General features: G+C 38.2%; 1 protein-coding gene and 1 non-coding gene across 11 annotated transcripts in view; one reads left to right on the forward strand and one right to left on the reverse strand.

Moving 5' to 3' along the window:
- Positions 1-21,786, reverse strand: part of SMARCA1 (SNF2 related chromatin remodeling ATPase 1) — a 116,800-nt gene extending 95,014 nt beyond the window's left edge. For 9 of the 10 annotated variants that reach the window (XM_070605179.1, XM_070605177.1, XM_070605181.1 and 6 more), the window contains exons 1-10: positions 20,890-21,441; positions 16,041-16,127; positions 13,999-14,165; positions 13,555-13,655; positions 13,349-13,449; positions 10,668-10,847; positions 6,586-6,741; positions 5,315-5,446; positions 4,126-4,194; positions 1,118-1,227 (exon numbers count right to left, since the gene is read on the reverse strand). In XM_070605179.1, the coding sequence (XP_070461280.1) occupies positions 1,118-1,227; positions 4,126-4,194; positions 5,315-5,446; positions 6,586-6,741; positions 10,668-10,847; positions 13,349-13,449; positions 13,555-13,655; positions 13,999-14,165; positions 16,041-16,127; positions 20,890-21,072 (1,286 nt within the window). In that variant the 5' untranslated portion in view covers positions 21,073-21,441. Of the gene's footprint in view, positions 1-1,117; positions 1,228-4,125; positions 4,195-5,314; positions 5,447-6,585; positions 6,742-10,667; positions 10,848-13,348; positions 13,450-13,554; positions 13,656-13,998; positions 14,166-16,040; positions 16,128-20,889 lie in introns of all 10 variants that reach the window. The other variant, XM_070605180.1, reaches the window with a different exon arrangement.
- On the forward strand, positions 16,253-16,324 carry LOC139081256 (small nucleolar RNA SNORD112). The gene has a single exon (XR_011536377.1). It is a non-coding gene; the product is annotated as a small nucleolar RNA SNORD112 (small nucleolar RNA).

The following is a 21,786-nucleotide window of genomic DNA, read 5'->3' on the forward strand; positions in this document are numbered from 1 at the left end:
TGCTTTATCATTACCAAAAATTGCCATCAGCTAATAAATATTCAGATAATTATATCTGGTAATTATTCAATAACTACATATTTGCCAAAAGATGCCATCCAACTTTTACCTGTTTGTGCTTAAAACAATCACAATTTCTTATACATGTTGTCATAGGTCATTTCTTTCTGATTCTATAAACGTCTTTTCTAGACCTTCACCTGGGCAAAAACAGACCTACATATCCACCTGAACAGTAATAATAATTATAATCACAGCCAACTTGTACTGAGTGCAAGTGCCAGGTATCAGGTCAAGGGCTTTATAGAAATCAACTTGTTAAATCTTCACAATTCTGAGATATGTACTAGTATCACGCCCATTTTACAGATGGAAATTCAGGCCGCTAAGAGGAGTCAAACAACTTACTCAGGGCCACAGAAAAGGACAAAGCCAGGGTGTGACCTTATGTCAGAATCCAAAGAATATACTCTTCACCACTATCCTAAACTGGCTTCAATAGTCGAGATATAATTACATATTATGTGATCTAATTTTATGTAAATAAGCAACGTTTTGCTTCTCTTCGCAGCAATATTACATTATTAGCATGTCTAATTTATGATTCCTTGTGACTTCCTTTGTCAATTTCCTAGTTTGCTTGTATTTATCCAACCATCCCAGCTTCTGCTTTTGTAATATCTACAATCACTGATGTTTTCACTCATCTTATTGTCACTTATCGTTATTATAGTTATTACTATTTTCACTGATGGAAAAAAGCAAGAATAACAAACGTGCCAGTGACATTAACCCCTTTAATTCCCATAAGCTAAGTATTATTATCCCCATTTTACAGAAGGGAAATTGAGGTTATTAAACTTGCCCAAGCTAAGCAGCTATTAAGATGCAAAGCATAGGATTCAAACACAGGCCTATACACTCCAGGCCCATGCTCTTACCCAAAGGTTAAATAAAATACTCATCAATTTTCTGTTAAAATATTTGAACTACTTAACTCGACATTTAAACATGAAATGTAATTTTTGTACTAATGGCACAACTGAACCACTACAAAGTTAATTTTTTAACAAATCCTTATACATAAATCAACTCTAATGGAAATAAAAGAGCTCACCATTCTCGTTGCATTTTACTCAGTCCCAAGTAAATCTTTATTTCCTTTTTAGGAGGCAGGCTCTTCTCTACATCAGTTTTTATACGACGTAACAAAAATGGTTTTAAAACCTAAAAGTGATAGTTTTTATAAAGTTTATAAAACATGTAATATTATAAACCATATATTTCAATGACAACACCCTAATGTGAAATTTACTTCCCACTGCATCATCTGAAAAACACTACCAACATCGGCTGCCAACTTTCTTGGTAAAAAAGAACCAAGTAATGGCCACCTAGAAAATCAGAATAGGGGCCCTAAAATAGACCTTCATAATTTGATGGCACAAAATACATTAAAAATAAAGACAATATTATTGATTATTGAATAAGCGTGGAAGAGCTTTTTTAAAAAAAATCTGCTGTCATATAAGCTTTTTTAAACCTTCAAAGGAAATCTGGTGAGAGTATGGATCAGAGTTTCTAAAAGTGAAATAAAAATGCAGGAAATCTCAAAATGGTTCAATATATGAATGAGGACAAAATGGTTCAATGTTAAGGAGGATAAAGATGAACAGAGAAAAAAGATGAAATAATCAGTGTATATCTGGAAGACAGATTCTATCACAAATGCCAGTGCTACTATCCATACAGAATCTGCAATGTGCCAGACAGTGCTCTACGAGCTTTACATAGCATACTGCATCCTTACAATAAATCCTTGAGGGAAATGTGATTACTTCAACTTCAGTAACATCACCAAAGTCACTCTGCTAGTAAGCGGTAGAAGCAAAATTCAAAGCCAGATCAAGCTGATTCTATAATCAGTTCAGTCCGATTCACTGTTGTGAGTCTGGGCAAGTTCCGGAACCTTTCTGAGCTTGTTTCCCCATGTCAAAAAAATTCTGATATATGTATATACCAAGCATTTTTAAGTGGGCATAATGACACCTATTTCCAAGGCTGCTGTAACAATTTGTGGTAGTACGTGTGTGGAGCTTAACCACAAGCTGTCATTATTACAGATCTACAGGTGATAAGGAAAAGGGAAAAGTAAAAAACTTCTGGTCTCTGGTTTGGGCCTCTTAAACTTGCGTAGGAGAGACTCTTAAGGGTCTAAACTGCCTGTGAGACATTTAGGCAGAAAGACTCGAAGGCAGTGGGATATGTAAGTCTAGAGCTAGAAGAGAAATATAGAGACAAATTTGGAAGTTAGAAGTATACAGGTGGTAAGTGAAACCATGGAAGTGGATCCCCAGGGAGAGCCTGCATGAAAAAGAAGATCAAAGACATAGCCATACAAAATACTACACTTTCAGGGACAGACAGAGAAAGAAAAGTCCATAAAGGGGACTGGCAGAAGCAGGCAAAGAGGGAAGAAAAAATCCATTCCATACCCAGAAATCATACAAGAGTTTTGAGCAGGAGGAGTGGTCAGCAGTGCTAAATAGTACAGAGAAGCCAAGATACTGACCAAAAGGTGTACCGTGAATTGAGCAACTGGAAAATCACTTGCAAAATAAGTTTCAGTTGTATGGAATGGATAGAAGCCAGTGGTCAATGGATTCAAGAGTGAAGAAAAAATTAGGTAGTGGCGATGGAGAGGATAAACTACTCTTTCAAGAAGCTTAGCTATCAAGGGAAGAAACCAGAATCACAGCTAAAGAGGGACACAGTAATGAGCGAGTACTGTTTTGTACATGTGTGAGGGCAGGTGGGTATCAGTAGGGGTTTGAATTTAACAGGGGAGATATTTGAGATGTGGAAAGAGAAGAGCCAATGTGGAGGGAGAGGTAGAAAATTCAGTCAATGAAAAGGATAAATCATGGAGAAACGTCCATAAAGAAATAGGACGAGATGACATCCAGCATTCATGCTGAAAGAATTAGCCATCGACCAGAGAAAGCATACCTCTTCCGCTCAGGCAGAACACAAAACAGATGCAGATACCTGTGGAAGATGGATAGCCTTGAAGGAATTCCTACCTAATGCCTTCTGATTTCTCTTTGAGAAAGGAATGGATACTACCTGCTGAGGGAGAAAGAGAGTAGGGGATACTTGGGATAGAAGTCTTGGGGATATTGGGCAAGGTCTGAAATAACTGTTATAGGAAATGGGAAAGAATGCTGCAGAAGGCCATACTGAAGGATCACCAGCATCATCAAATCCCAGCTTACATTAGGGAACACGAAATCGTAATGGTTTCAACCTATACAGTTGTATAATCTTCTTTATCAGTTTTGAGCAGCCCCAGCACAGAGTAGGTCACTCTGCTAGTAAGTGGTAGAAGCAGAACTCAAACCCAGAGAACAGAGACACAGTTACACTATTCTAGTTTAGGGCTTTCAGGGCTGAAATGGCAGACAGACAAGACAGCAAGGGAGTTCGGGAGTATTGGCAAATGAGTGGTTCAAGTGATAGAAAATGGGCTCACTGTTGGATACAGAAAAAAGTAACAGCAGAAATGGGCTGATGGATGGGGAGAAAAAGCAGGGGTCAGGGACTGAAGGTCTCTGTAAGAGAACAGATACAGGAGTAACATGAATGAAAGAGCTAGAAGAACATAAGTTATCAAAGAATGGAAAACTGGTGTTTAATGAATGTGAGAGTCACCTGGTGTTGAGTACATGACAAAGAGAATGGGTGGTGGGTGAACCTGCAAGATAACTTGAGCTTCAAAGGAAAAGTTCTACACATGACAGTGGAGAAGCAGTGGCTTACAAGTGGCACTGGGGAACTAGGAGAATACTGATACGATCTTGAGGACCTGTGGAGTATAAGAGAGTGAAGACCCTCTGCTGGAGAGGATCACATTATCCACGGCTGAGAGCTGAAGCTAAAATGCTGTTCATAGATTGGCTGAGGATATAGTAGAGTGTATTTCCCAAAGAGGGATGTTGGGAGGGAGAAGCAGGGAGACTGAGCCAAGAGGTTAACCGGCAAGTTCAAATGGATTCTATGGCAGTTGGTTTTCTGGCTCGGTTACACACATTTAATTACTAAATCTTCTTGTCTGCTATTACTTACTGTGTGAAGTCTTTCCACAAGTTTTTGATCACCAAGACAATTTTTAGTGTCAAACCAAGAATCAAAGTCCTGTGGAGGGGTCAAAATTCTGCAGTAAGTGCACAGTTTTTCTTTTAATAAGCTCAATATCCTACAAATTCTTATACAACTTATATAGCAATAATTCACTTTAAAAGCACTTTCAGAGCCAGCCCCAGTGGCCTAGTGGTTAAGTTTGGCACGCTCCACTTCAGCAGCCCAGGTTTGGCTCCCAGGGGCAGACCTACACCACTCGCCATGCTATGGTGGCAGCTCACATACAAAAAGAGGAAGACTGGCAGTGGATGACAGCACCTTCAAAAATATGTTAACTGTGATGGCCAATATTATCTACTTCTGAAAATAGATAAAATACTGGAGCAGTTAACAAAATCTGAACCCCATTACACAGAAACTCCATCAGTAGTTTTTCCTTAAAATGCTTTTATTAGGCTTCCCCATACCATAGTAGCATTATATCCAGTTAAGAGGAGTAGGAGTAAGATTATAAAATCGAAAACACACATTGCTAATGAAAATGTTAATCAAACAATAAAAATGATAAAGTATACAAACCAATGAATAGCTGAACTTGGTACTTTTTATTATCAATTAATATCAGTAATGAGGAAAATCAAGCTGCAAAGTCCTTAAATCATTCAATTCAGTTTGCTGCACTAGCATAACCTTGTGTTAACGACAAAAACAATGTAAATCATACATTTACAAAATATGCTGTTTTTCAAATCATACATTATGAGCTCTTTAGCACTCACCGGATGTTAATGCCTACAATAATCAAAGCTCATTTTAAAGACTCCAACTGCAAAACTAGTATATAGAAAGCCCTTCCAATTTAACCAAAAGAAAATATTGAGTGCACTATTCTGAACTCAGCTTATCTCATATCATAACTTGTAGTAGCAATGTGCTACAGGTAAAGTTTAACGGGGAGGATAATCTCAAAGAAAAGAAACATTATTTCTCTAAACATCCACATTTGAAAAATTTGTACTTCAGAGCTCTTTCCTGAGAAAACAAAAACACAGATAAAGAATTACAAATGAAAAAGAACTCTAACTATAGAACTATTTCAATCTACAGTCTATGCTTTGAAAACATGTCTGTGAGCATAAGAAAATCATACTTAAAACATCTGACTTAAACTTACATCTGCAGAATTAAAGACATCAGGCAATAAAAAGTTGAGCAATGCCCAGAGTTCATGCAGGTTATTCTGCAAAGGTGTTCCAGTCAGGAGCAAGCGGTTAGTTGACTTGAACTCACGAACGATCTCTGAAAGCTGGAAAAGTAATAGTTCTGTTAACATTGTTTTATTTATTAGAAGGCTCTACATTCAGTTCTTTATCCAACCAATGCATTTCCTGAATAAAATAAAACTTGAAAATTGGTTTTCTATGGAAAAATATCCTACTTCAGGTGACACTGCCACAGTGAAGCACAAATGAACAAAATGTTCTGGGCATTTCGACCCTCACAAGAATACAGATCACAGTCATACCTGAGACCCCTGCCCCACTTCACAACATTTACTCTCCATTTTGGGTCCACAGAAACAATTAGAACACTAAGGAATCCAGGCTAGTCACTACACACAAAAATACTTCCTTCTCCCCGCCAATCATGCTCCTCTACATGCCTAGTCTAGCTCCAGCTTGACGTGGTCACAATTTTTAAGCACCAGAGTTGAGCCCATTTTCCCTGATATCTAATATTAACTTTCTAAACATAAGACCACAAATTAAAGCATCAAAAGTATAAAGGAACAGTAATGTTATCAATAAAAATGCACATTTTTATAATGCTCTTAAACAATTCTTCTCTAACATGCATCCTCTTATCAGGTACTAGTTCCAATTTGAAATTAGTATGATCCACCTGGTGGTTTTGCTCCAGTTCTGTCCCTTTCTCCCAAAGTAGCCCAGTGATCCAAAGAGAGGTTCACATAATAATTGATGCTTTGCCTACTGTTGATGGAGTTGAATGGCAAGAAACATTGATATTTTTCAATGTTAACACCACACTCTAATTCACACACGTCAGATAATTCAAGGAAATGATTTTTTCTAATCCACATGAATAACATAAGGTAGCTCCTCATTAAAAAATAAATCAGTGCAAATGACATCTGGACACCAAATATTACCAAAATATTAAAATACTGTAGGATAACAGAGTTAAGCTGCAACAGGTACAGCCAATAAACACCTAACTTTCTTTACGTTAAAAACTGTGCTGGATTCTCATTTGTTTTGCATTCAATAATTTAAACCTTAAAACCCTTTTCAAAACTGATTTCCATTCACATTCCATGAATAAAATCACAATCTTCCATCACTTTTTTATTTTGAATACAGAGAAGTAAACAAACATGTGATAGTTAAAAGAAAACTTTAATAAAATGATTGAGAAGTGGCTTACCTTAGATTTTTCATTCTTTATTCTGTGAGCCTCATCAATGACTAGGTATCGCCAATGAAACTTTTTGAATACAGATTTTTCTTTAATTACCATCTCGTAAGAAGTGACACAAACATCCCACTCTCCTGGCATCATTTCATCACGAATAAAAGCAGCCTAATGCAAAATAAAGTTCCTTCTATTAGAATATGGACAAGATGATCACAGAATTAAAGCAGCAAGAGAATATTAGACTTCTAAGAGACCCTGGCAATCATTTGGTCTCATCCATTTTAGACACAGAAAAACTGAGGCCCAAAGATACCTTTGTGGTCAATTATCCAGATGGCATGCGAATGTATTCATCAACAAAAGACAAGCAAAGGCTTCCCTTAAACAAGTACAGCATATTCAATGAAGTGGAGAAGTTCCTATCGCCAGAAGATGACTAAACTACCAGGCTCTTTCTTCATACCAACAGGTCCAAAGGGACATGGGCAAAGTAACTGCTTTCTTAAGTTGTGGTTTTTTTGTTTGTTTGCTTGCTTGTTTTCAGGAAGATTAGCCCTGAGCTAACTGCTGCCAATCCACCTCTTTTCGCTGAGGAAGACCGGCCCTGAGCTAACATCCGTGCCCATCTTCCTCTACTCTATATGTGGGACGCCTACCACAGCATGGCATGCCAAGCGGTGCCATGTCCGCACCCAGGATCCGAACCGGCGAACCCCGGGCCGCCGAGAAGCGGAACGTGCAAACTTAACCGCTGCGCCACCGGGCCAGGCCCTGTAACTGCTTTCTGAACACCATATTCTTACCAAGATCCAAGCATTGCCCACATGATATGGTTTCGACAAATGGAAAGAACTCACTATCCAAGAGTGATTCCAACCTTTTGAGATCTCTTGTACATTCCTTCACTTTCTAGCAAGGATGAGTCACGTATTTGTTAAGGGGTCGTGAAAGCTCATTAATGTTTCTGTGAACTCCCTGATGTTGTTACGAGGCTACGGACGTGATTTTATAAAGGAGACTTGCTCTATCCGGTATAGGAGGCTATTTACAACAGTGAGACTATTTAAAACTACTTTTAAACCTTCACAGGCAGTGGCCATGTAGTAGCCAAGTTGATTGAGAGTATTTCTAACTTGTATGAACTGAATTTCAGATGTTACAGGTCAAAATAAAACCACAAAAGTTAACAGGGAGCAGCAAAATCTATACTGAGAAGGGGCTGACTGGTACTCTAAATCTGAAATTACAGCGCATAAAAAAATTAACTGTGCACTGCTAAGTAATTATTTCATAAATTCACTGTTATGCACTAAACACACTGTGGACTCATTCAACAAATATTCAGTGAGTGCCCACTATGTTTAAAAGGATTGCCTGGACTAAAGCAGAGAACAGAAAAAAGGCCTTTGTAGAGATCTCAGTTGCACCCTGGGAAGTGGCCACATTAAAAACGATAATTAAGATATTAGGGAATTAGAGACAAAATAAAGAGAACCAGGGTGTCAGACGCCATTTGGTCCTGCAAACACCTTATCTTTGTTTGATTTTGTGAGACACTCAGTTTAATGGTTCCTCCTACAGTTTCATGGAACATATGCATATTTTCAATTTAAATTAGCTCTGATTTGAAATTTGTGTAACTACTTGAAAGAGTTAGAGTTAAATATCTTGACAGAATATTAAAGATTACATAATCCAAAAGGTTTCCTTTTATAGGTGACAAAATTAAGGCCCTTCAAGATTCACTCAACATCACACAGTCAGTACCAAAGCCAGAACTAAAAATCAGATCTCTTATTTCCATGTCCATGATCTTTTTTTCTTTGCTGAGGAAGATTAGCCCTGAGCTAACATCTGTGCCAATCTTCCTCCACTTTATACATGGGTCACTGCCACAGCATGGCTGACAAGTGGTGTAGGTCCATGCTTGGGATCTGAAGCCATGAACCCAGGCCGCTGAAGCAGAACACGTTGAACCCAACCACTACTCCATGGGGCCAGCCCCTCCATGTCCATGATCTTTGATGCCTCTGGAGTGGAAAAGGAAGGGGTCAAAAAACCATGTTTTGGAATCACACCTCTATAAACTTCAGGACTACATTAGCATCAGACAGGATCAGGAGTATCTCTAACAATATCCCAATTCAATTAAATACCTGTTGTAGCCTACATCAAATTTTTTATTACTAAAATATTGCCCTCACAAAATGTTTCAAGAGCCAGGAAACTAGAAAGACCCGATATATCTAGCCCATAATGGTACCAACATTCAAATTTGTCTATAAATAAAGATCTAGATTTTCTCTATCCATACTGACCATCAATCTCTAAGTGTTGAATATGGCACATTATTTATGTAATTAATAATTACTGGTTTTCAAACTCTTCTGACCATGGCCCACAGTAAAACTACATTCTAGGTCGCAATCCAGTAAACACATATATGTTCGAGTGTGTGTATATAGAAAGAAGCAATATGTATCCTTAATATGTATGAAACACTCTGCTTTTTTCTATTCTATTCTATTCTATCGCAGTGTTTTAAAAATTTGTTGTCACTATCCACTAAGATTAATTTCCACCCTATTAATGAGTAGCAATTTGAAAAACACTGACTTCGAAGATTAGTTTTCAAGATTAAGAAATTTTTGAAGCCACCAGAAGAATCCCAACCTCCCACAGGGGAGAGAGAGGGCAGTCACAAATTAAATACATCCACTTCTTCAAAAGCTTCCAGAGATACTTCATGAAACCCTTGGATTCCACATAATATAGCTGAAAACCACGACATACATTTTTTACTGAAACATTATGAACACACAAGCCTAGATATTTCTCTCTTGCTTATGATCTTCAAGAAATAATTTCAGCAAAAAACCAATACTTCAGAAAAGCAAAGTTTTATATGGAGTGGGATTATATTAAATAATAGCAGAGATCAGAAAGAGTTCTAAGTGACTAATGTGCTACTGGGAAATATTAGGCATAGGGAAGAATCAAGCCTGTAATTCTGAATTTATGAGACCAGTATTTCAATATTTAAATTATTTATGTTAAATTTAAGTAATTTTTCTTCAAGCAAAATGATAAGAATAAAATTATATAATTCATTATGCTACCGTTCTTTTGAGGATATCTTTTGATAACCTATCTAAATATATAAAATAGAATAAATCTTTAAACTATGTTCTCTGGAGGCAAAATAAAGACAAAGTTTAATAATATGCTTTCTAAGCTGATTATTCATTTTGGTATTTTTGCATAATTTATTATTTTTAGATTAATTCTACAGTCCTAAAATAATTGTAGCCTACTAGATTGACAAATGGCTAATTTAAGCAGAAGCCCAGAGTTTCTAATATCTAGAAATGTATGCAGACATGTATTTTTCTATGCAAAGACCAAAACTGAAAGCTGTGTCTACGCAGAAACACAAAACACAAGGCTCTCCATACAAATCAAAAAGGCCCCATTCGTGGGTGTATACATGTATAGCAAGTGAAAGCCAAAAGTCAAAAATTCAAACATAAAAAATTAAGTCATGCAAATTTACACATTTTGGGCATCAAACAGCACAAATGATAGAGTCACTGATAAGATACACTGTCAGTAAAATAAGATTTTTTTATAAAAAGTTACTTCAAAGTACAACTCAAAAATGTAATAAGGCACATGTGTATGGTGACAGATGGTAATTAGTCTTTGGGTAGTGAACATGACGTAGTCTACGGAGAAATCAAAATATAATGATGTACACCTGAAATTTATATAATGTTATAAACCAATGTGACCTCAATAAAAATAATTTAAAAATTACAAAATGCTTAGCTTAATGAGTTAGTCAAAAGTAAATGCACATAAGCACAATAATGGATTGTCTGTTATTAACAGGTAACACATCTACCTCATAGGAATGCTAGGAGAATTAATTAATAGATAAAAAGCACTTACAACAGAGCCTAACACAGAGTAAACACAACTAAAGTGTTGCTAAGTTGTAGTCAAGTTACATGTCTTTTACGGCAAGAACATGCAACTTAACCCCAAAAATGTTATTCTCGATTGCCTTTTTAAACCTGTTTATCACTTACTCTTGCATCCTTGTCCCCGACGAAACAAATAACACGGAGAGATGGGACCCATCGTTTGAATTCATTCATCCAGTTATGTAAAGTAGACTTTGGAACTAAAACCATGTGAGGTCCAGGAATGTTTCGGTAATGTTTCAGGTAACCAAGCAAAGCAATTGTTTGTAAAGTCTTACCAAGACCCTGCATTATTATGACAAGGAAAAAAATGCATCAATGTTTTTTATTTAACGCAACATTTTGTTAGTAACAACATCAGAAAAGATATTTGCCAACCATCTCACAAAGGAAGAAGTTAAAATATCTTTTTTTTTTAAGTGAACAACCATTCCAATCCTGTACTTACTGTGAGCACAAAAAGAAACCAGGAACCTGCAGGTAGAAACTTGCTCAACAAAGCAACTTTCTATTTAGGAGACGTACTCCTAAAGAAGCAAGCAATCTACTATATAATTTTTCCTACTGGTTGCAAAATTAGGAATTTTGTGTATATCACAAAGACTCGTTTCCTTTAACAGCCTGCTTAGATACCAGTCTTTCTTTCCCATTGTCCTTAACATTATTACACCCCAGGCATGAAATACTCAGACTATGCATCAAGGGGCTTGTAGCTCTGTACCTGCACCTCACACCCTTGAAGAGCTACGGAACCACAAGAACAGAACATAAAAGACCTTTGCAGCCAGAAAGGACCTTAGAGACCACCTAGTCCAGTGGACTTTTTAAAAAAATAATATACTGAACACCCATGAACCCAACACCTAATCAATGGAAAAGGGAACTATGTCCTACGCTTCACGGCCTTTTAAAATAGTTTCTGGCTTTATCTATGCAAGGAATATATTTTCTTTTATAAACCTAAGCTTAAAGCTATCTTTACAGGGTTCATCCCTTCTGATATTTCACTTAATGAGACGGGTTTTATGGGTGCTATGAATCAAAATCTTAAAATGTTTATCCTCTTTAAGCAAGAAATTCCACTTCTAGGAATCCTATGGAAATAATTTGAGAGGTGCAGAAAAACTAAATTACAAAGGTTCTCATAACAGCATTATTATATGCCATATACATGTATATATATCAACCAATATATACTATATATACACACACACACAATATATATATATTATATATGTATTATACATCAACGAATCCAAATAACCAGGAATAAGGGAGATGAATAAAATTATGGTAGCTCCATAAGATTAACTATTATGCAGTAACTAACAATTATTTTTACAAAAATGTTTTAATTATGTGGAAAGTAAGCATGAATGTGAAGCAATCAGAATACCAAGTTATATATTATGATTTCAACTATGCAAAATAAATACATCCAGAGGAAAAAAGTCTAAAAAGAACTATGCCAAAATATTAACTGTGGTTATTTCTAGGTAGCAGAATTATAGCTTGCTTTTAACTTGTTTCTAGATTTTTTCCAAACTTTCTATACTTCTTAAAGTATCTTCCCTTTTTTAGTAATTAAAACATACCTGGTGTCATCATAAATTCAATATGAAGGATCTTTAGATCCTTCATGTTTAGACAGGCTGCAACCAAGAGGAGCTTGAAATGAAAAATCCTGGTCTTTCTATTGTCCAATTAACCAAGCTCCTGCCCCTCTGAGCTGACTGTAGTCTCCAACCCAGAACACTAAATGTAAGGAACTACAGAGCCTTGATTTAAAGGACCTCCCGCCATACACCTAACAGTTGCTCGGCCAGGGATAAGTACCCATCGGACTGACTACTACACTACATGCTGTAAAGCATAAAATAGTCACGTGGCTCTTCTGGATAAGAGTGACTCCAAATATGGCTCCAGAGTCACATAAACATCAGCATCACTGGGTCATATAGATCTAAAACTCCCCCTGCCCTCTCTTAAATCCCATCTTATTCATTTGGTCTTAAAATACCAATCTAGGCCTTCATATACTCCCCTGATCTGCTGAATTAACGTCTTAAATGGCCTTAGTTTTTCTGTTTTGACATTTTATGTATATGTCCATCATTCCTTAGCTTACTTACTGACCCCCACCTGGCACTCTGCTGTATCAAGACTCAATATTGCTCCTTACTTCTCTGTTCTTTATTCCATCTATTAACTTTCTGATTGCTCACACATCAAGGCATTTACATTCATCCATCCATGCACTCATTCACTTATTGTTTGGTTCATTCATTCATTCATTCAGTGTTTGGTTTATAGATCCCACCTTATTCCCAAAAGGATTTCAGGGAGCCTACAATGAACACATGGAACATAAATCAACAGTAAAATAGAAATAAAGAGAGGCCAAGGAAAGTAAGACTAGAAGGTCTCGAATAGGAAAAGGCACAAAGGACACAATGGGCAAACCGTGAAAAGTTACACACGTGCTCCATTTTGGCATTTATTTTGCCTCTGAGCTTCCTGAAAGCCAAAGCACAAACAAAAACAAAAGTACAAGCAGGTTTTTAGAACCATTTGAAGAAATCACTAAAATTTTGTGGCCTGTGAAAGAATATGTTCTAGAGGTTATTTGGAACAATTTTAGACTTTACAAATGCTTTTTACATTATAATAACTGAATAAAGCACATAGCCTCCAGGCCTCAGAGGGGCAATTCAGCTCAGGTATTTCAAATTATTACATTAAAATTCTTGATAACTGAGAATGTTTTTTTGGTACCAACTCCTTACCATTTCATCAGCCAAAATACCATTGACTCCATTTTCATACAAAGAGATCAACCAGTTCAGTCCTCGAATCTGATAATCTCTCAATGGTCCTCCTTTCACATCTGAAAAAAAAAGTCAAGGATGCCTCATACTTTCATTAATACAATCAAGTAAAATTTTTCTAAAACCAAACTGGAAAAACAAAACCAACATGCTGAAGTACTCACACGAAGGGGATACCTCAAACCTAACACACACATTAGATGTTTTCCGACTTTCCGAGAGGAGCTCTTCATCTTCTTCTTGTTCCGTGCGCCTGTGGCGGTAGCTGAAATGAAAAAAGAAAAACCGTCATTTTCAACCCAAATGCTAAGGTGTCAATGAAGTCAGTATACTCTGCTAATATCTTTTATGAAAAAAAATGAGTTATCTAAGGTCTTGCTTAGAAGTTGGTAGAACCTGCCTACATTTTTATTGATCGACTTCTAATGAGAAAAAAGCACTGTTGCCTCCAAAACCTATTTACATTGACAATAACCTTACTTTTTGAATACAGAGTTATAGTGAACAAGTGAAGAGGGAAGGAGAGCATGCGGGGAGGGAGAAGGAAAGACAAGAGGAAGGGAGGGAAGGAGAGAGGGCAGAAAGGAGAGAGCGCCATGCTGACATACTCTCCAGCAGAAATTAAGCTCTGCTTGTCATCTTTCTTCATTCGAGGACGTCCCAATTTCATGTTCAGAGGAGAGGTTGGAGATTTCTGCGCTGAAGGTTGAATGAAATGTGCAAAAAGTTCTGTCTGCTTCAGTAAAAATTCAAATCGCTTGGCTCGGTCTGCTTTCTAATTTACAAAACAAAAGAAAAAGTAATGGTTTTCTTTTTATTCATTCAAAGTTATTTAACAAACACTTACATTGCACCTACTCTGTACTATGTTCTAAGCACTTTAAACATACTAACCCATTTAATTCTCACCATAAACCTTTTAGGGAGGTACTAGTATTCCCTATTTTATAGATGATAAAACTGAGGTACAGAGAAGGTAAGTAACTTGCTCAAATTCCCGCAGCTAGTAAGCAACAGAATTTGAAAACGGTATTTTGAGACAGTTGGAACAGGAGCCAAGAGACCTGACAGACCTAGTAAACGCCACAATAAGAAATACCATGCTTAAAGAGTCAGGGTCAAAGCAAATCCTCTTTCCAAACCATATGGTTTTATTTTCCTAAATAGTTAACAAAACTAAGTATCATAATATATAATGTATCCCAAATATAACGCATATATATATACACACACCAAAAACTGAACTCTTAAGAATTTTCAACCTCCATCTAGAAATAATTGAAATCTTAGAATACAGTGTCATCTTACCTCAAAATACTTTGAATGTTGTGGTACGATAATGCAATAAACATCTCTCTCTTCAATTACAGTGATCTAGAAAATTGCATTTTAAGCTAGCAGTATATAAAGTTTCTCCCCAAAGTGAGCAGGATTTGGGGGGAAAATACACACACATATAGAAGTGAAATAGTTAATATATATTAACTATTAAAAATTGATACATATAATTTCTGAAAAGGTCATAGAACTTGTACCATATGAATGCAATAAAACTTTTTTCACTAAAATCTTAAAGGATGTATACATCATTTTAGATTTTAAAAAAATGAAGATTTTTCAATTCCCAGTCACTTTCTGACCACAGGGTAGAGAATATTTGCTTGCTAATGAAGGATGCATAAATAATAATACCAGAAACTTAGAAGCATTCATTAACATAAATACAAGAACGAGACAAATATACTCAGACCAGTAGCTGGAAGGAGGCCAAAACCTTTCCATTTTATGTTATCCTCACTGGAATGTTGTTTTCAGAGTTGTTAAAACATTAACTGTGTACATTAGACGTGGCCTTAAACATTAAAGGAATGGAGTTGTGTAAAACCACTATGAACAACCAAAAAACGTACTTCATCTCTACTTATTCTTATACTACTACTGCAAAAACAACCCTTCAACAAAAAATTCAGTTCTTAGTACTTGTTAATTTCTCTTTTGAGTTAACCAAGTGTACTGGTTTTGAAAGATCCCAGGGGATAAAAGTTAGCCCTAGTTAAATTTAAAGCTAAAATATGGATTTTAGTGACTAAAAATTAATAATTAAATGTATAGCAAAGCAGTAGATGGGCACAACTAGGATTATGCTGCTTAAACATGTAATATTTTCATACACTGGGCAAATGTCCTTCCCTCAAGAAAATGTATTACGGTATTACATGTTTCCTAACGTGTAGCATTCATTCATACAGCCAAAACAAGGACAAAGAGAAAAAAATATCAGTCTGTCTTTGTGACTTGCTTTCTCTCAGCCATATTCATATTGCCACCAATATTTTCACTTAGTGGATAAAATAGTTCTAGAATAAAACACCTTATAGGGTAAAAAGTACTGAACAAAAGTGAAGCAATGTGGCTTCTGGTCCCACCTATTCCATATAGTTTCTCTGATCCTTCATTTCCTCATCTGAAAATGAGGAGATTCATCTATTCAACAAAAATCTCTATGATGGATTATATATTAAATCACTTTCCAAATCTAAAATTCATGATTCTCTATGCATTATATATACACATGTATTTTTTAATCTTTCACATCCCCTCTATAAAAATGAACTACGGTATTCACTATCCTACCCACAAATATATTTACCATTTTCTCTTCATATTCTGGGTCCATTTCCTTTTCAGATTTAGAAGCTTTAGCAGCAAGTTTGACTTGAAACGGAGAAACGTTTTTCTAGAATTTCAAAGAAAATAAATCATCAAATTGCAAAGCAAGGTCTTAAAAGTGGTCAACATCCTCATTTGAAGAAAGTAAAAAGTAATTAAATACTAAATAAATAAATCATCATGGGCCATGCATGGACCAATGATGAGAGCACGTCATGAAGCAGGGTTTATGATTAATCCAGTTCTGTGCACCTGAGGTCCAATAAAAAAATCCAAGAAGTGTGAAAGCCAGAGAAATAACATTAATTAAAATAAAAATCAAAAGGCGAAACATTGAGTCTTTTCACCTATTTTTTAATTTACAGCATAAGAAAGTGTATAACCATTGAACAGGAGATTTAAAATCTAGAATATAATATTATCAACCACAAACCAAAGGATTCGAGGAAAGTAAATATTAATTCTCAGAAACACTTTTTTATGTAATGGAAACAAGCCAGACTTTCAAAAGAAAAGACTGGTTTCTGTTCCTGAAAAGACACTATTTCTTTTATTGTCTTCATAGTCTAATTAAAATATTTAAACTTCTATATGTAAGGCAATGTAACCATTTATATTTAAAATAATGAAATCTTACAGTTTCAAACCTTTGGCTTATGTTAATTTCCTTCAACTGGAAAGAAAACTATTTTAAACTATTTATATTACACAAATATTTTGTAGAAGCAGTTCCTCAGGGCTATTAATTATTAACCTTTGATATTTAACAACTTGTAATTTATTGAAAACTAACATGAATCCGCTATTTAAAAATACTGTAATTATATGGGGGTCTCATGCAGCCTAATTCTCTGTAAAGACAAGCTCATACTTGTAAATATAGATAGATCTACACAATACACATTCTTCCCTGTAAGAAATCCAGAAATAATAAAATAAACACAAATCTACTCATTAGTACCAAAGCCGGGAGTATTTCAGTTTTAACACAGACTTTGCACAAGTCAAAACACAAATCTGTTGTGAAAACTAAAGAAATTATGTCCATTTTATTATGGCTTTTGTCAATCTATTCCTGAAAACTTAGGTCATAAATCAGCAACACAGTGTCATCTTAAACATGAGAAAAACATGGCTCCAAAAGTTAATGAATACGTCTTCTGACATTTACTAAAATTTCTATTTTGAGGAAATCCAAACTAAGATTATGGAATTTGACCCTGGTCAGGGTTCTGATTTGGAGCACTGACCAGATATTGTTCAGTTATTCTTAATTCAAATGACAACCATCTTGATTTATAGCATCTCATACGTATATATCATCTACGTGGCATGTTTTGAATGTAATCCTGGATGGATGAGAACAGAAAACTGCCAAACTGCCCTCAACCCCACACTTTCAAACTGTCACATATACTATAAATCCTATTTTATTTTCAAAGCTACAAGTAAAGGAAAATTGAGTAACAAAATCCACATCTTTATCATTCCTTGAAAAGCTATATGAAGTCTAGTTTCCGAGTTTCAAAACAGTGAAAATCACTTTGCCTCATATACACAAGTATATATCTAATAATGTGGAACACAAACTTCACTCATAGAAAAGTAAAGCTTTCGTATTAGAAAAATATTTTATGCATTAATTTTTTGCTTACCTTGCAGTAGAATACCATAAAAAGTTTAATTATACGCTAATTAAAATTCCTAATCTTGAGCAGTGCTATTAAAAGCTGTGGGTAATTACTTAATTGGCACTATCTTCCTCAACAAATTTTAAAATACCTACCTTCTAAACCTTCTCATTTGCATAGGTTTTTAAAAACACACTTCTCATACCAGAAAAGATAAAAGGTGACTGAGATATTCCAATAAATTCCTTATGGATTTTATCATCTGTTAGTCTAGATGTCATGAGAATGCAGCACAAGGTCATCTAGATGCCCTCTCTTAAAGACCATGACCTTTTTCTTGACGTTTTCATTACCAAAAATACCAACTCCAATTTCCACAGTGTTAGGTTATCCAACTGTCACTTAAATCAAATAAGTTCAAGAACCAGAAGGTAAGCAAAAATACCTTTCTGTAGCTAAATGTCACAAATCAATCCACTAACTCTCATCCAGTTTACGCATCATGAAAATGCTCTCGTTCAGAGCCTATTATCTTTTTTTCCCCCTTTTTCTCCCCAAAGCCCCCCAGTACATAGTTGTATATCTTAGTTCTGGGTCCTTCTAGTTGTGGCATGTGGCGCCGCCTCAGCATGGCCTGATGAGCGGTGCCATGTCCTCGCCCAGGATCCGAACCGGTGAAACCCTGGGCCGCTAAAGCAGAGTGCGAACTTAACCGGCCCCCAGAGCCTATTATCTTTTATTTGATACACAATTCTAGGAAGTTTGATCATCTGGCTTGCCATACTACAGAGAAGAAAAGCAGCAACAGATGACATGGGCAAGACTACTAGAAGAAGGCACACTACGAACAGCAAGGAGGGATGGGAGAAGCCCAGGACTAACACATGAGTCCCACTGCAGTGACATCCCTTTTCCTTGGTGTGCAGGTGTAATTACTTTCCTCTCCCTGCCGCACCACTTGTATTTTTGTCTTTTATAGTTGTTTCAAATGATTTCATGGTTTTGTTATATCTATGTACTTTATCATAAATTTTTCCTCACGAAAGTAGATGAAGTGTTTAAAAGTAACAGCTAACAGCCTGGCAAACAAGAAAGGAGATGGAAACATTATTTAAAAATCAGCACTATACTGCAAGTGTCTGGGAAGTGGTTACTTAATTGAGGGGAAACAACCTCCTGGATCTCCAATGCCTTCGTGTCGCCGAGTACAGTAACTGATGGACATGAGGAAAAGGCTAATTTGCGCCTTCCGTACACCATTTAGGGAGTCAGGGTAGGACGCAGTGTATTCAGATTTGGGGGAGTACTAAATTAATGTATTTGAAGAAATGGTACCAATGAAAGAACTTAAGTTGATGTTTTAGTACTACTTAGATTTTTAAGGAAAAATTAAAAATAAAAAGATGCAGTTACTACGGTAGTAAACTTCAGATATCCAGAAAGTTCCTGCCATATAGCACCTCATTTCCCTCCCCCGAGCGGACAAATGAGGTGCTATTAGGGCAATTGCTAATTAGGCTGTAGAGTTCATGAATATATGTATATCAACTCAGTGCTTATTTTGTAGCTTTTTTTATTGAGCCCCAGTCTTTTCACAATTCAAAAAATTCATACGACCTGGAAATTCAACATTTACTGCCATACAAAAGACAGTTTCGCACCTGCATCTGCCCAGTCTAGGGAATAAAAGGTACTTAGTGGCATCTCTGAATTTCCTAACATTTGATTTACATTGATGCTTGGTATCTGGCCCTGCTTTAATCATCAATATTGTCTTACTGATCCAAATATCGCACAGATCTTAAAATGCGTATGTTTTCTATGGTTTTCACTTAGCAGTACAATTGTCTTTCTGTTTAGTCAACCTTCTAACAGTAAAATGCCACTTAAGCAACTGCTGAATTTAAAATTACTCTAATTCACGGCGAAAGGTGTTAATTTCCCTCGAAAGCTTTTCATTTGGTCGTATATTATCATATAATGATTCAGACAAAGCCACTTGAGATCTCTAAAGCATAATTTTAATTACCTACCGCTTTTTAAATTGCGATATGTCTACTCGTAAACGGAAAAAAAATCCACCCATAAACGATCCGTTTCACAATTTTATTATACATCAAAAATCCTTATGCCCCGGCCTACCCTTTATCTTAATTTTTTAACGGGTCTCATAGTTTTATTTGCATGTCTCAGTCCATATAAAATATGCCTTATGGAGATAATACACATTTTCTGGATTTGGCTTTCATAGGTGTCAGAGCGGTCCCCTTCTGTACGTTAGCAGCAGCTCATCCTGGCGACGCTGGGTTAAAAAAAAAAATTTTTTTTTTTTAAAAACCTGCGTGTGTCCAGGAGCCAGCAGCGCCCACTAGGAGAGGGAGGCGGAAGCCTGGAAGGCTTGAGGCCGGATTGGGGGACCATTTGGGTGGCCCTGGAGTGAAACACTATACCGTCGGGGGCGGGGCAGGAGAGGGTGAGGGTGCACGCGCTGGAAAATTTCCTAGGCCAGCGTCCACGGTTCCTCAGTTTGGGGTTTGGATTGGGGGGGTACGACACGGAATGCTCATTTTCTTGGGGTGACACCCCCGCCTCGGCAGGCGGGGACCAAACGAACAAGGGATGATTCTTTTTCCCAGCCACCCAAAAGGCCGAGATGGCCAATGAAAGAAATGAAAGTCTCTCCTGTGGTCCTCCGCCTCCCAACCACCCGCACCTTGAAATTCAAATTTAAAAAAACGAGCCCCAGCAAAACCCCTTTTGCGTGAGTGTGGGATTGAAGGGCCCAGATTTCCCAGGCAGAGGCCGACGGGAAGGGAGGGAGAGGGAGCGAGCCGAGGAGGGGAGAGGCGGAGGCTTTTTCCTGCACGGCCCCATCCCCCACCCCGTTACCCCAGTTCCGGGAATGTGCGGGGGCCGGGGGCTGTCGAGGGGCTCCCGAGCCCCCCAGCCCCCGGATAACGGGCCCCTCCACCGCGCCGCGCCGCGCCCCGCCCCCGCCCGCAGGCGGCGAGAAGGAAAGGGGGAGGGGAGCGAATGCTAGACTGTTCCGCCGACCACCCTCCCCCCCCGCGCCCGCCCGCGGCCCCCATCCCCGCCGAGCTCCGTGGGTACCTGTCGGCGCCCAAAGGTCAGGGTTTGGGCCCCTCGGAGGGGCCCGGCACCGGATTTGTCCACCACACACACCCCCTTTCTATTTACCTCCTTCTTCTTCTCGCCCTTCTCTGTGGCCACGGTGGCTTCGGTGGCCGCGGTGGCCGCGGCGGCCGCTCCCTCCTCCTTAGAGGTGGACGGCCCGGGCTGCTCGTCCTCTAGGACCACGATTGTGGCGGTCGCATCAGCGGCTGCCACGGTGGCTGCCAATGCAGCGGTGTCCGGCTCCATGGCGTTGGAGCGGGAACGAGGAGGGGGACGAGGAAGGGGACGCGGGTTCCCGGCGACGGCGGTGGCTGCACTGGAAAGAGCCAGATGAAGCAGGGGTGGGGAATCACTCCGCTTTCAACCCCTTCGCTCGGCCCCCCCTTCTTTAAATAACCCTCAACCCTGCCCCACTTCCGTCCACCCACCCTACGTCATGGCCTCCCCCCGTCACCCTCCCCCCTTCCTCCACCCCCCCTCAACGATCGCGAGACTCCCCCTCCCCACCCAGAGCCCGGCCGGCCCCACACGACCAACTGTTGCCGGAGTATGGGGCGCGGACAAGGGTGGAGGCGGGAACCCACAGCCAGCAGCCCCCTAAAAATCTCCTTTCCCACACGCCCCCAACAGTCAGCCTGAGTTCCCCTCGCAGATGTGTGCAAAAGGAATCCTCCTTCCCTTAAATCTGCTCTTTGTACCTCAGGGCGCTCTCCCCTTCTTGCACAAAGAACTTTTCCTCTGCTTCTAAGTGTACCGTAGAAGGTCTTTTTCACCATTTGCAAAGCCCAGAACCCCTCCGGGGACTGCCCTTTCCCAGGTCCCTAAAGGGGGATTGGAGGTGCTATTCCCACCTTCGTAAATTCTGCAGAAGGAGAAGCACTCCTGAGTCTCTTGATTGCAGCTGCAAACATTCACTTACAAGGCAAAGCGTGACTCTTGGGTTTTATGTATATTTGCTCT

This window comes from Equus przewalskii, chromosome X (assembly GCF_037783145.1).
Source record: "Equus przewalskii isolate Varuska chromosome X, EquPr2, whole genome shotgun sequence".
NCBI classification, from domain to species: Eukaryota; Metazoa; Chordata; class Mammalia; order Perissodactyla; family Equidae; genus Equus; species Equus przewalskii.